The 12,500-nt window shown below is 51.0% G+C and overlaps 1 protein-coding gene across 1 annotated transcript in view; it reads left to right on the forward strand.

Annotated features, from left to right (window-relative positions):
• The window catches only part of vps36 (vacuolar protein sorting 36 homolog), a 70,259-nt gene that overhangs the window by 34,346 nt on the left and 23,413 nt on the right, over nt 1-12,500 (forward strand). Inside the window, exon 11 of the mRNA XM_065004997.1 lies at nt 11,886-11,950. Coding sequence (XP_064861069.1) covers nt 11,886-11,950 — 65 coding nt within the window. The remainder of the gene's footprint in view (nt 1-11,885; nt 11,951-12,500) is intronic.

Consider the following 12,500-nt stretch of genomic DNA (forward strand, 5'->3'; position numbering starts at 1 on the left):
TGTCTCTGTCTGGTCTGGTCCGTGAGGAGATCGGGGATCTGTCTCTGTCTGATCCATGAGGAGATCGGGGATCTGTCTCTGTCTGGTCCATGAGGAGATCGGGATCTGTCTCTGTCTGATCCATGAGGAGATCGGGGATCTGTCTCTGTCTGGTCCATGAGGAGATCGGGGATCTGTCTCTGTCTGGTCCATGAGGAGATCGGGGATCTGTCTCTGTCTGGTCCATGAGGAGATTGGGGATCTGTCTCTGTCTGGTCTGGTCCATGAGGAGATCGGGGATCTGTCTCTGTCTGGTCCATGAGGAGATCGGGGATCTGTCTCTGTCTGGTCCATGAGGAGATCGGGGATCTGTCTCTGTCTGGTCCATGAGGAGATCGGGGATCTGTCTCTGTCTGGTCTGGTCCATGAGGAGATCGGAGATCTGTCTCTGTCTGGTCCATGAGGAGATCTGGGATCTGTCTCTGTCTGGTCCATGAGGAGATCGGGGATCTGTCTCTGTCTGGTCTGGTCCATGAGGAGATCGGGGATCTGTCTCTGTCTGGTCTGGTCCATGAGGAGATCGGGGATCTGTCTGGTCTGGTCCATGAGGAGATCGGGGATCTGTCTCTGTCTGGTCCATGAGGAGATCGGGGATCTGTCTCTGTCTGGTCCATGAGGAGATTGGGGATCTGTCTCTGTCTGGTCCATGAGGAGATCGGGGATCTGTCTCTGTCTGGTCCATGAGGAGATCGGGGATCTGTCTGGTCCATGAGGAGATCTGGGATCTGTCTCTGTCTGGTCCATGAGGAGATCGGGGATCTGTCTCTGTCTGGTCCATGAGGAGATCTGGGATCTGTCTGGTCCATGAGGAGATCGGGGATCTGTCTCTGTCTGGTCCATGAGGAGATCGGGGATCTGTCTCTGTCTGGTCCATGAGGAGATCTGGGATCTGTCTGGTCCATGAGGAGATCGGGGATCTGTCTGGTCCATGAGGAGATCTGTCTCTGTCTGGTCCATGAGGAGATCGGAGATCTGTCTCTGTCTGGTCCATGAGGAGATCGGGGATCTGTCTCTGTCTGGTCCATGAGGAGATCGGGGATCTGTCTCTGTCTGGTCCATGAGGAGATCGGGGATCTGTCTGGTCCATGAGGAGATCGGGGATCTGTCTGGTCCATGAGGAGATCGGGGATCTGTCTCTGTCTGGTCCATGAGGAGATCGGGGATCTGTCTCTGTCTGGTCCATGAGGAGATTGGGGATCTGTCTCTGTCTGGTCCATGAGGAGATCTGGGATCTGTCTGGTCCATGAGGAGATCTGGGATCTGTCTGGTCCATGAGGAGATCTGGGATCTGTCTCTGTCTGGTCCATGAGGAGATCGGGGATCTGTCTCTGTCTGGTCCATGAGGAGATCTGGGATCTGTCTGGTCCATGAGGAGATCGGGGATCTGTCTCTGTCTGGTCCATGAGGAGATCTGTCTCTGTCTGGTCCATGAGGAGATCTGTCTCTGTCTGGTCCATGAGGAGATCGGGGATCTGTCTCTGTCTGGTCCATGAGGAGATCGGGGATCTGTCTCTGTCTGGTCCATGAGGAGATCTGGGATCTGTCTGGTCCATGAGGAGATCTGGGATCTGTCTCTCTGGTCCATGAGGAGATCGGGGATCTGTCTGGTCCATGAGGAGATCTGTCTCTGTCTGGTCCATGAGGAGATCGGGGATCTGTCTCTGTCTGGTCCATGAGGAGATCGGGGATCTGTCTGGTCCATGAGGAGATCGGGGATCTGTGTGGTCCATGAGGAGATCGGGGATCTGTCTCTGTCTGGTCCATGAGGAGATCGGGGATCTGTCTCTGTCTGGTCCATGAGGAGATCTGGGATCTGTCTGGTCCATGAGGAGATCGGGGATCTGTCTCTGTCTGGTCCATGAGGAGATCTGTCTCTGTCTGGTCCATGAGGAGATCGGGGATCTGTCTCTGTCTGGTCCATGAGGAGATCGGGGATCTGTCTCTGTCTGGTCCATGAGGAGATCGGGGATCTGTCTCTGTCTGGTCTGGTCCATGAGGAGATCGGGGATCTGTCTCTGTCTGGTCCATGAGGAGATCGGGGATCTGTCTCTGTCTGGTCCATGAGGAGATCGGGGATCTGTCTCTGTCTGGTCCATGAGGAGATCGGGGATCTGTCTCTGTCTGGTCCATGAGGAGATCGGGGATCTGTCTCTGTCTGGTCCATGAGGAGATCGGGGATCTGTCTGGTCCATGAGGAGATCTGGGATCTGTCTCTGTCTGGTCCATGAGGAGATCGGGGATCTGTCTCTGTCTGGTCCATGAGGAGATCTGGGATCTGTCTGGTCCATGAGGAGATCGGGGATCTGTCTCTGTCTGGTCCATGAGGAGATCTGTCTCTGTCTGGTCCATGAGGAGATCGGGGATCTGTCTCTGTCTGGGGATCTGTCTCTGTCTGGTCCATGAGGAGATCGGGGATCTGTCTCTGTCTGGTCCATGAGGAGATCTGGGATCTGTCTGGTCCATGAGGAGATCTGTCTCTGTCTGGTCCATGAGGAGATCGGGGATCTGTCTCTGTCTGGTCCATGAGGAGATCGGGGATCTGTCTCTGTCTGGTCCATGAGGAGATCGGGGATCTGTCTCTGTCTGGTCCATAAGGAGATCGGGGATCTGTCTCTGTCTGGTCCATGAGGAGATCGGGGATCTGTCTCTGTCTGGTCCATGAGGAGATCGGGGATCTGTCTCTGTCTGGTCCATGAGGAGATCGGGGATCTGTCTCTGTCTGGTCCATGAGGAGATCGGGGATCTGTCTCTGTCTGGTCCATGAGGAGATCGGGGATCTGTCTCTGTCTGGTCCATGAGGAGATCGGGGATCTGTCTCTGTCTGGTCCATGAGGAGATCGGGGATCTGTCTCTGTCTGGTCCATGAGGAGATCTGGGATCTGTCTGGTCTGGTCCATGAGGAGATCGGGATCTGTCTCTGTCTGGTCCATGAGGAGATCTGGGATCTGTCTGGTCCATAAGGAGATCGGGATCTGTCTCTGTCTGGTCCATGAGGAGATCTGGGGATCTGTCTGGTCCATGAGGAGATCGGGATCTGTCTCTGTCTGGTCCATGAGGAGATCGGGATCTGTCTCTGTCTGGTCCATGAGGAGATCGGGATCTGTCTCTGTCTGGTCCATGAGGAGATCTGGGATCTGTCTCTGTCTGGTCCATGAGGAGATCGGGATCTGTCTCTGTCTGGTCCATGAGGAGATCGGGATCTGTCTCTGTCTGGTCCATGAGGAGATCGGGATCTGTCTCTGTCTGGTCCATGAGGAGATCGGGGATCTGTCTCTGTCTGGTCCATGAGGAGATCTGGGATCTGTCTGGTCCATAAGGAGATCGGGGATCTGTCTCTGGTCCATGAGGAGATCTGGGATCTGTCTGGTCCATAAGGAGATCGGGGATCTGTCTCTGTCTGGTCCATGAGGAGATCTGGGATCTGTCTGGTCCATAAGGAGATCGGGGATCTGTCTCTGTCTGGTCCATGAGGAGATCGGGGATCTGTCTCTGTCTGGTCCATGAGGAGATCGGGGATCTGTCTCTGTCTGGTCCATGAGGAGATTGGGATCTGTCTCTGTCTGGTCCATGAGGAGATCGGGGATCTGTCTCTGTCTGGTCCATGAGGAGATCTGGGATCTGTCTCTGTCTGGTCCATGAGGAGATCGGGGATCTGTCTCTGTCTGGTCCATGAGGAGATCGGGGATCTGTCTCTGTCTGGTCCATGAGGAGATCGGGGATCTGTCTCTGTCTGGTCCATGAGGAGATCGGGGATCTGTCTCTGTCTGGTCCATGAGGAGATCTGGGATCTGTCTGGTCCATAAGGAGATCGGGGATCTGTCTCTGTCTGGTCCATGAGGAGATCTGGGATCTGTCTGGTCCATAAGGAGATCGGGGATCTGTCTCTGTCTGGTCCATGAGGAGATCGGGGATCTGTCTCTGTCTGGTCCATGAGGATCTGTCTCTGTCTGGTCCATGAGGAGATCGGGGATCTGTCTCTGTCTGGTCCATGAGGAGATCGGGGATCTGTCTCTGTCTGGTCCATGAGGAGATTGGGATCTGTCTCTGTCTGGTCCATGAGGAGATCGGGGATCTGTCTCTGTCTGGTCCATGAGGAGATCTGGGATCTGTCTCTGTCTGGTCCATGAGGAGATCTGGGATCTGTCTGGTCCATGAGGAGATCTGGGATCTGTCTCTGTCTGGTCCATGAGGAGATCTGGGATCTGTCTGGTCCATGAGGAGATCTGGGATCTGTCTCTGTCTGATCCATGAGGAGATCTGGGATCTGTCTCTGTCTTGTCCATGAGCAGATCTGGGATCTGTCTCTGTCTGATCCATGAGGAGATCTGGGATCTGTCTCTGTCTGGTCCATGAGGAGATCTGGGATCTGTCTCTGTCTGGTCCATGAGGAGATCTGGGATCTGTCTGATCCATGAGGAGATCTGGGATCTGTCTGGTCCATGAGGAGATCTGGGATCTGTCTGGTCCATGAGGAGATCTGGGATCTGTCTCTGTCTGATCCATGAGGAGATCTGGGATCTGTCTCTGTCTTGTCCATGAGCAGATCTGGGATCTGTCTCTGTCTGATCCATGAGGAGATCTGGGATCTGTCTCTGTCTGGTCCATGAGGAGATCTGGGATCTGTCTCTGTCTGGTCCATGAGGAGATCTGGGATCTGTCTCTGTCTGGTCCATGAGGAGATCTGGGATCTGTCTCTGTCTGGTCCATGAGGAGATCTGGGATCTGTCTGGTCCATGAGGAGATTGGGGATCTGTCTCTGTCTGGTCCATGAGGAGATCTGGGATCTGTCTCTGTCTGGTCCATGAGGAGATCGGGGATCTGTCTGGTCCATGAGGAGATCTGGGATCTGTCTCTGTCTGTTCCATGAGGAGATCTGGGATCTGTCTGATCCATGAGGAGATCTGGGATCTGTCTGGTCCATGAGGAGATCTGGGATCGGGATCTGTCTGGTCCATGAGGAGATCTGGGATCTGTCTCTGTCTTGTCCATGAGCAGATCTGGGATCTGTCTCTGTCCATGAGCAGATCTGGGATCTGTCTCTGTCTGATCCATGAGGAGATCTGGGATCTGTCTCTGTCTGGTCCATGAGGAGATCGGGGATCTGTCTCTGTCTGGTCCATGAGGAGATCGGGGATCTGTCTCTGTCTGGTCCATGAGGAGATCGGGGATATGTCTCTGTCTGGTCCATGAGGAGATCTGGGATCTGTCTCTGTCTGGTCCATGAGGAGATCGGGGATCTGTCTCTGTCTGATCCATGAGGAGATCTGGGATCTGTCTCTGTCTGGTCCATGAGGAGATCTGGGATCTGTCTCTGTCTGATCCATGAGGAGATCTGTCTCTGTCTGGTCCATGAGCAGATCGGGGATCTGTCTCTGTCTGGTCCATGAGGAGATCGGGAATCTGTCTCTGTCTGGTCCATGAGGAGATCTGGGATCTGTCTCTGTCTTGTCCATGAGGAGATCTGGGAACTGTCTCTGTCTTGTCCATGAGCAGATCTGGGATCTGTCTCTGTCTGGTCCATGAGGAGATCTGGGATCGGTTTCTGTCTGGTCCATGAGGAGATCGGGGATCTGTCTCTGTCTGGTCTGATCCATGAGGAGATCGGGGATCTGTCTCTGTCTGGTCTGATCCATGAGGAGATCTGGGATCTGTCTCTGTCTGATCCATGAGGAGATCTGGGATCTGTCTGGTCCATGAGGAGATCTGGGATCTGTCTCTGTCTTGTCCATGAGGAGATCTGGGATCTGTCTCTGTCTTGTCCATGAGCAGATCTGGGATCTGTCTCTGTCTGGTCCATGAGGAGATCTGGGATCGGTTTCTGTCTGGTCCATGAGGAGATCGGGGATCTGTCTCTGTCTGGTCTGATCCATGAGGAGATCGGGGATCTGTCTCTGTCTGGTCTGATCCATGAGGAGATCTGGGATCTGTCTCTGTCTGATCCATGAGGAGATCTGGGATCTGTCTCTGTCTGGTCCATGAGGAGATCTGGGATCTGTCTCTGTCTGGTCCATGAGGAGATCTGGGATCTGTCTCTGTCTGGTCCATGAGGAGATCTGGGATCTGTCTCTGTCTGATCCATGAGGAGATCTGTCTCTGTCTGGTCCATGAGCAGATCGGGGATCTGTCTCTGTCTGGTCCATGAGGAGATCTGGGATCTGTCTCTGTCTGGTCCATGAGGAGATCTGGGATCTGTCTCTGTCTTGTCCATGAGGAGATCTGGGATCTGTCTCTCTCTTGTCCATGAGCAGATCTGGGATCTGTCTCTGTCTGGTCCATGAGGAGATCTGGGATCGGTCTCTGTCTGGTCCATGAGGAGATCGGGGATCTGTCTCTGTCTGGTCTGATCCATGAGGAGATCGGGGATCTGTCTCTGTCTGGTCTGATCCATGAGGAGATCTGGGATCTGTCTCTGTCTGATCCATGAGGAGATCTGGGATCTGTCTCTGTCTGGTCCATGAGGAGATCTGGGATCTGTCTCTGTCTGGTCCATGAGGAGATCTGGGATCTGTCTCTGTCTGGTCCATGAGGAGATCTGGGATCTGTCTCTGTCTGGTCCATGAGGAGATCGGGGATCTGTCTCTGTCTGGTCCATGAGGAGATCGGGGATCTGTCCCTGTCTGGTCTGATCCATGAGGAGATCGGGGATCTGTCCCTGTCTGGTCTGATCCATGAGGAGATCTGGGATCTGTCTCTGTCTGGTCTGATCCATGAGGAGATCTGGGATCTGTCTCTGTCTGGTCCATGAGGAGATCTGGGATCTGTCTCTGTCTGATCCATGAGGAGATCTGGGATCTGTCTCTGTCTGGTCTGATCCATGAGGAGATCGGGGATCTGTCTCTGTTTGATCCATGAGGAGATCGGGGATCTGTCTCTGTCTGGTCTGATCCATGAGGAGATCGGGGATCTGGCTCTGTCTGATCCATGAGGAGATCGGGGATCTGGCTCTGTCTGGTCCATGAGGAGATCTGGGATCTGTCTCTGTCTGGTCTGGTCCATGAGGAGATCGGGGAGGGGACTGTGTGGATCTGTCTCTGTCTGGTCTGATCCATGAGGAAATAGGGGAGGGGACTGTGTGGATCTGTCTCTGTCTGGTCTGATCCATGAGGAAATAGGGGAGGGGACTATGTGGATCTGTCTCTGTCTGGTCCACGAGGAAATAGGGGAGGAGATCGGGGATCTGTCTCTGTCTGGTCTGATCCATGAGGAGATCGGGGATCTGTCTCTGTCTGGTCTGATCCATGAGGAGATCTGGGATCTGTCTCTGTCTGATCCATGAGGAGATCTGGGATCTGTCTCTGTATGGTCCATGAGGAGATCTGGGATCTGTCTCTGTCTGGTCCATGAGGAGATCTGGGATCTGTCTCTGTCTGGTCTGATCCATGAGGAAATAGGGGAGGGGACTGTGTGGATCTGTCTCTGTCTGGTCCACGAGGAAATAGGGGAGGGGACTGTGTGGATCTGTCTCTGTTTGGTCCACGAGGAAATAGGGGAGGGGACTGTGTGGATCTGTCTCTGTCTGATCTTTAATTTAAAGACCCTTGCTCCCTTCGGTCTCAACGTAGACTTTGATCTGAAGCCATTCTTGTGATTATTGTGACTTTGCCATTGTAATTGTTTGTAAACTTGTGTAGTCTAAAATGAATCTGTGATCGTATGCTATCCATTTGTTGTTTGTATGCTGTTCTTTGTATGACATTTTGATAATTAACCAATGATATTAGGCCACTCCTGGCCATGATTACAGACACCTGTGTCTTTTGACACTATATAAACGAGTCATCCCGCAGTGTTTGTGATTATACCCTGATGAAGACAGCTTGGCTGTCCAAACGTTGGTAATTACATTATGGCATCTGAGTTCCTAGAGTGTGCGGCTCTCTTTTATTTTCAAGTTTTCTACTCCGCTAGCCAGCACCTAAATAGATGTGCGTTTCTTTTTCTTCTCTAAAGTTCTACTGCATCACGATCATAACAAAAGGTTTTCCTACTATTTTTATAGTTTACAAACATATAAACGCAACATCTTACGTGTTGTTCCCATGTTTCATGAAATTAAAGATCCCAGAAATGTTCCATACACACAAAAAAGCTAATTTCTCTCAAATGTTTTTACACAAAATGTGTTTTACATTCCTGTTAGTGAGCATTTCTCCTTTGCCATCATAGTCCTTTCCCCTGACATTTGGTATATATATCAAGAAGGTGATTAAACAGCATGATCATTACACAGGTGCACCTTGTGCTGGGGACAGCCTATAACATTTATCTTTTGGTCCACTAGTAAATAAAAAATCTACCAGCTACTCATATTTTTTTCACAGCTAAAATTAAAAAAAAAATAAAAATAATTATGAGCTTTGTGATGTTTCTAAAACAATAAATGTATTACTAGGAAGAAGTAATGTGGTATATTGGTAAATTCTTTAATTTAATTGTTTGTGCCCGGAGTCTTTTACCCAAAATATCAAAGATGAGACAAATGTTCACCTGCCCCTATAAGGGCAGGAGGTTACCGTGGTAACGCGTCATGTTTGTGAGATTGATTCTGACACACGTACAAGCGTTACCTTCTCTTCCCTAGCAACTCAAATATAGAAAAACAACCTAGCTTGAACAAAACAATTTATTTAGCCCAAAAAAATACAACGACACAAAGTCTCACTAAGGTAGACTTTCCTTTCAAGTACATTTAAGCCAACTTTTATGCTTGTGCGCAGCGCTTCTACAAATGACTATTTCACTCAGTACTTCCACGTGCGAACAGCCCCGAGCCAGGCAGTGTTGCAGCGCGAGGTGGGATTGGTTATATAGGATTCATAGTTGTTTTGATTCATTTACCAGCTATGAAACAAAATGGCAGAAATACTTTGAAAACAGCTACTGCAGCATTTATTTTACTATAAATTTGATCATACTTGACTTTTTATTCACAAATGCAAATGAAATGCTCACACTGTAGAGCCCTGACCACCTGCCAACATGGCTGCTGAAATAGACACCAATGCCAAAATCTGCCTGCATTTTGGCAGGTTGTGGTGTTCGTTTTAGGCCCTGGATGGGAACAATAAAAGGCCACTCTAAAATATGTAGTTTTGTCACACAACACAATGCCACAGATGTCTCACATTGAGGGAGTGTGCAATTGGCATGCTGACTGCAGGAATGTCCACCAGAGCGAATTGACCTCCACATCCGGCTTCTTCACCCATTGGGGGTGGTCTGAGACCAGCCACCCAGACAGCTGATGAAACTGTGGGTTTTCACAACTGAAGAATTTCTGCACAAACTGTCCGAAACCATCTCAGGGAAGCTCATCTGCGTACTCGTCATCCTCACCAGGGTCTTGACCTGACTGCAGTTTGATGTCGTAACCAACTTCAGTGGGAAAATGTTCACCATTGATGGCTACATCTTCACGGATGAATTCCGGTTTCAACCGTACCGGAACTGGAACATGCTGTCAGACAGTGTGTGCCTCATGGTGGGGTTATGGTTTGGGCAGGCATAAACTATGGACAACGAACACAATTGCATTTTTACCAATGGCACATTTGAATGCACAGTGATGCCGTGGCGAGATCCTGAGGCTCATTGTCGTGCCATTCATCTTCCTCCATCACCTCATGTTGCAGCATGATAATGCACGGTCCCATGTCGCTAGGATATGTACACAATTCCTGGAAGCTGAAAATGTCCCAGTTCTTCCATGGCCTGCATACTCACCAGACATGTCACCCATTGAGCATGTTTGGGATGCTCTGGATCGACGTGCATGACACTGTTCCAGTTCCCGCCAAAATATCCAGCAACTTCGCCCAAGCCGTTGAAGAGGAGTGGGACAACATTCCACAGACCACAATCAACAGCCTGATCAACTCTATGAGAAGGAGATCTGTGTCGCGCTGCATGAGGCAAATGGTGGTCACACCAGATACTGACTGTGTTTCTGATCCACTCCCCTACCTTTAAAAATAATTGAAGGTATCTTTGACGGATGCGTATTTGTATTCCCAGTCGTGTGAAATCCATAGATTAGGGCTAATTAGATTAATTAATTTAGTTAATTCCTAACTGTAGCTCAGTAAAATCTTTGAAATTGTTGCGTTTTTATAAACTTTATTATTCTCTCCCCTCTTTTCCCGCTTCTCTCTACTCCTCTCTCCTTCTCTCTACTCCTCTCTCCTCTCTCGGCCTCTCCTTCTCTCTACTCCTCTCTCCTCTCTCGGCCTCTCTCTCTCCTCTCTCTCTCCCCTCTCTCTCTTCTCTCTACTCCTCTCTCCTCTCTCGGCCTCTCTCTCTCCCTCTCTCGGGCCTCTCTCCTTCTCTCTCTCTCCTCTCTCGGCCTCTCTTCTCTCTCTCCTCTCTCCTCTCTCGGCCTCTCTCCTTCTCTCTTTCTCTCCTCTCTCTCTCCTCTCTCGGCCTCTCTCCTTCTCTCTACTCCTCTCTCCTCTCTCGGCCTCTCTCCTTCTCTCTACTCCTCTCTCGGCCTCTCTCCTTCTCTCTACTCCTTCTCTCCTCTCTCGGCCTCTCTCCTCTCTCGGCCTCTCTCCTTCTCTCTACTCCTCTCTCCTCTCTCGGCCTCTCTCCTTCTCTCTACTCCTCTCTCCTCTCTCGGCCTCTCCTTCTCTCTACTCCTCTCTCCTCTCTCGGCCTCTCTCCTTCTCTCTACTCCTCTCTCCTCTCTCGGCCTCTCTCCTTCTCTCTACTCCTCTCTCCTCTCTCGGCCTCTCTTTCTCTCTACTCCACTCTCCTCTCTCGGCCTCTCTCCTTCTCTCTACTCCTCTCTCCTTCTCTCTACTCCTCTCTCCTCTCTCGGCCTCTCTCCTGCTCTCTTCTCCTCTCTCGGCCTCTCTCCTTCTCTACTCCTCTCTCCTCTCTCGGCCTCTCTCCTTCTCTCTACTCCTCTCTCGGCCTCTCTCCTTCTCTCTACTCCTCTCCTCTCTCGTTCTCTCTACTCCTCTCTCCTTCTCTCTACTCCTCTCTCGGCCTCTCTCCTTCTCTCTACTCCTCTCTCCTTCTCTCTACTCCCTCTCCTCTCTCGGCCTCTCTCCTTCTCTCTTCTCTCTACTCCTCTCTCCTCTCTCGGCCTCTCTTCTCTCTCCTCTCCTCTCTCGGCCTCTCTCTCTCTCCTCTCTCCTCTCTCGGCCTCTCTCCTTCTCTCTCTCCTCTCTCTCTCGGCCTCTCTCCTTCTCTACTCCTCTCTCCTCTCTCGGCCTCTCTCCTTCTCTCTACTCCTCTCTCCGCCTCTCTCCTCTCTCCTCTCTCTCTCTCTACTCCTCTCCTCTCTCGTTCTCTCTACTCCTCTCTCCTTCTCTCTACTCCTCTCTCGGCCTCTCTCCTTCTCTCTACTCCTCTCCTCTCTCGTCCGCTCTCCTCTCCTTCTTTCTCGTCCTCTCTCCTTCTTTCTCGTCCTTTCTCCTCTCTCGTCCTCTCCTCCTCTCTCCTCTCCTCTCTCTCTCCTTCTCTTCTCTCTCTCCCTTCTTTCTCATCTTCTCTCTCCTCTCTCTCCTTCCTCTCCTTCTCTCTCGCTCTCCTCTCCTCTTTCTCTCCTTCTCTCTCCTCTCCTCCTCTCTCCTCTCTCCTTCTCTCTCCTCTCTCTCCTCCTCTCCTCCTCTCTACTCCTCTCTCGTCCTCTCCTCCTCTCTCCTTCTCTCTCGTCCTCTCTCCCTTCTTTCCCCCCTTCTTTCTTGTCCTCTCTCCTTCTCTCTACTCCTCTCCTCTCTCTACTCCTCTCTCGTCCTTTCTCCTTCTCTCTACTCTCTCGTCCTCTCCTCTCTCCATTCTTTCCCCCCTTCTTTCTCGTCCTTTCTCCCTTCTTTCCCCCCGTCTTTCTCATCCTCTCCTAGCTGCTGTCTCCAGAGGATTTGGTGAATGCCTGTAAGATGTTTGAGTCGCTGAAGCAACCACTGAGGTCAGTGTGTGTGTGTGTGTGTCATAGAGGAATCGGCCGAGCTCTTCCTGTTTGACTTCCTGTTGTTGGAGGCAGTTTCCTGTGGCCGTGTCACTTCCTGCCCCTTCCCAGAGATTCAAAAGAAAACAGAGAATTCAGACCCAGGCCACTTTCCAATTGTTTTCCTATTTCCTATATAGTGCACTACTTTTGACCAGGGCCCATAGGGTTGTTTTCAAAAGTAGTGCACTATATAGGGAATGGGGTGCTGTTTGGGACTCATTCCTGGTCCTTCTACTTACTTGCTTAAAATGAAAACCTACTGACTCTGTGTTAGAGCAACAGGAAAACCATTGTAGTGGAACAACTGTCTAAAAGACAGACTGTTTTCTACCATGTTCACTGTGTTACTTTACCAACTCTGATAAACTTCATTCTTTTCATTTCCATCACCCCCTTATTTCTCCCACCTTTTATCTTCTCCTCTCCCTCCGTCCCCCCTCTCTCTCTCTCTCTCTCTCTGTCTCTCTCTCACCCTCTCTCTCTCTCTCTCTCTCTGTCTCTCTGTCTC

This window comes from Oncorhynchus nerka, linkage group LG19, assembly GCF_034236695.1.
Source record: "Oncorhynchus nerka isolate Pitt River linkage group LG19, Oner_Uvic_2.0, whole genome shotgun sequence".
NCBI lineage: Eukaryota > Metazoa > Chordata > Actinopteri > Salmoniformes > Salmonidae > Oncorhynchus > Oncorhynchus nerka.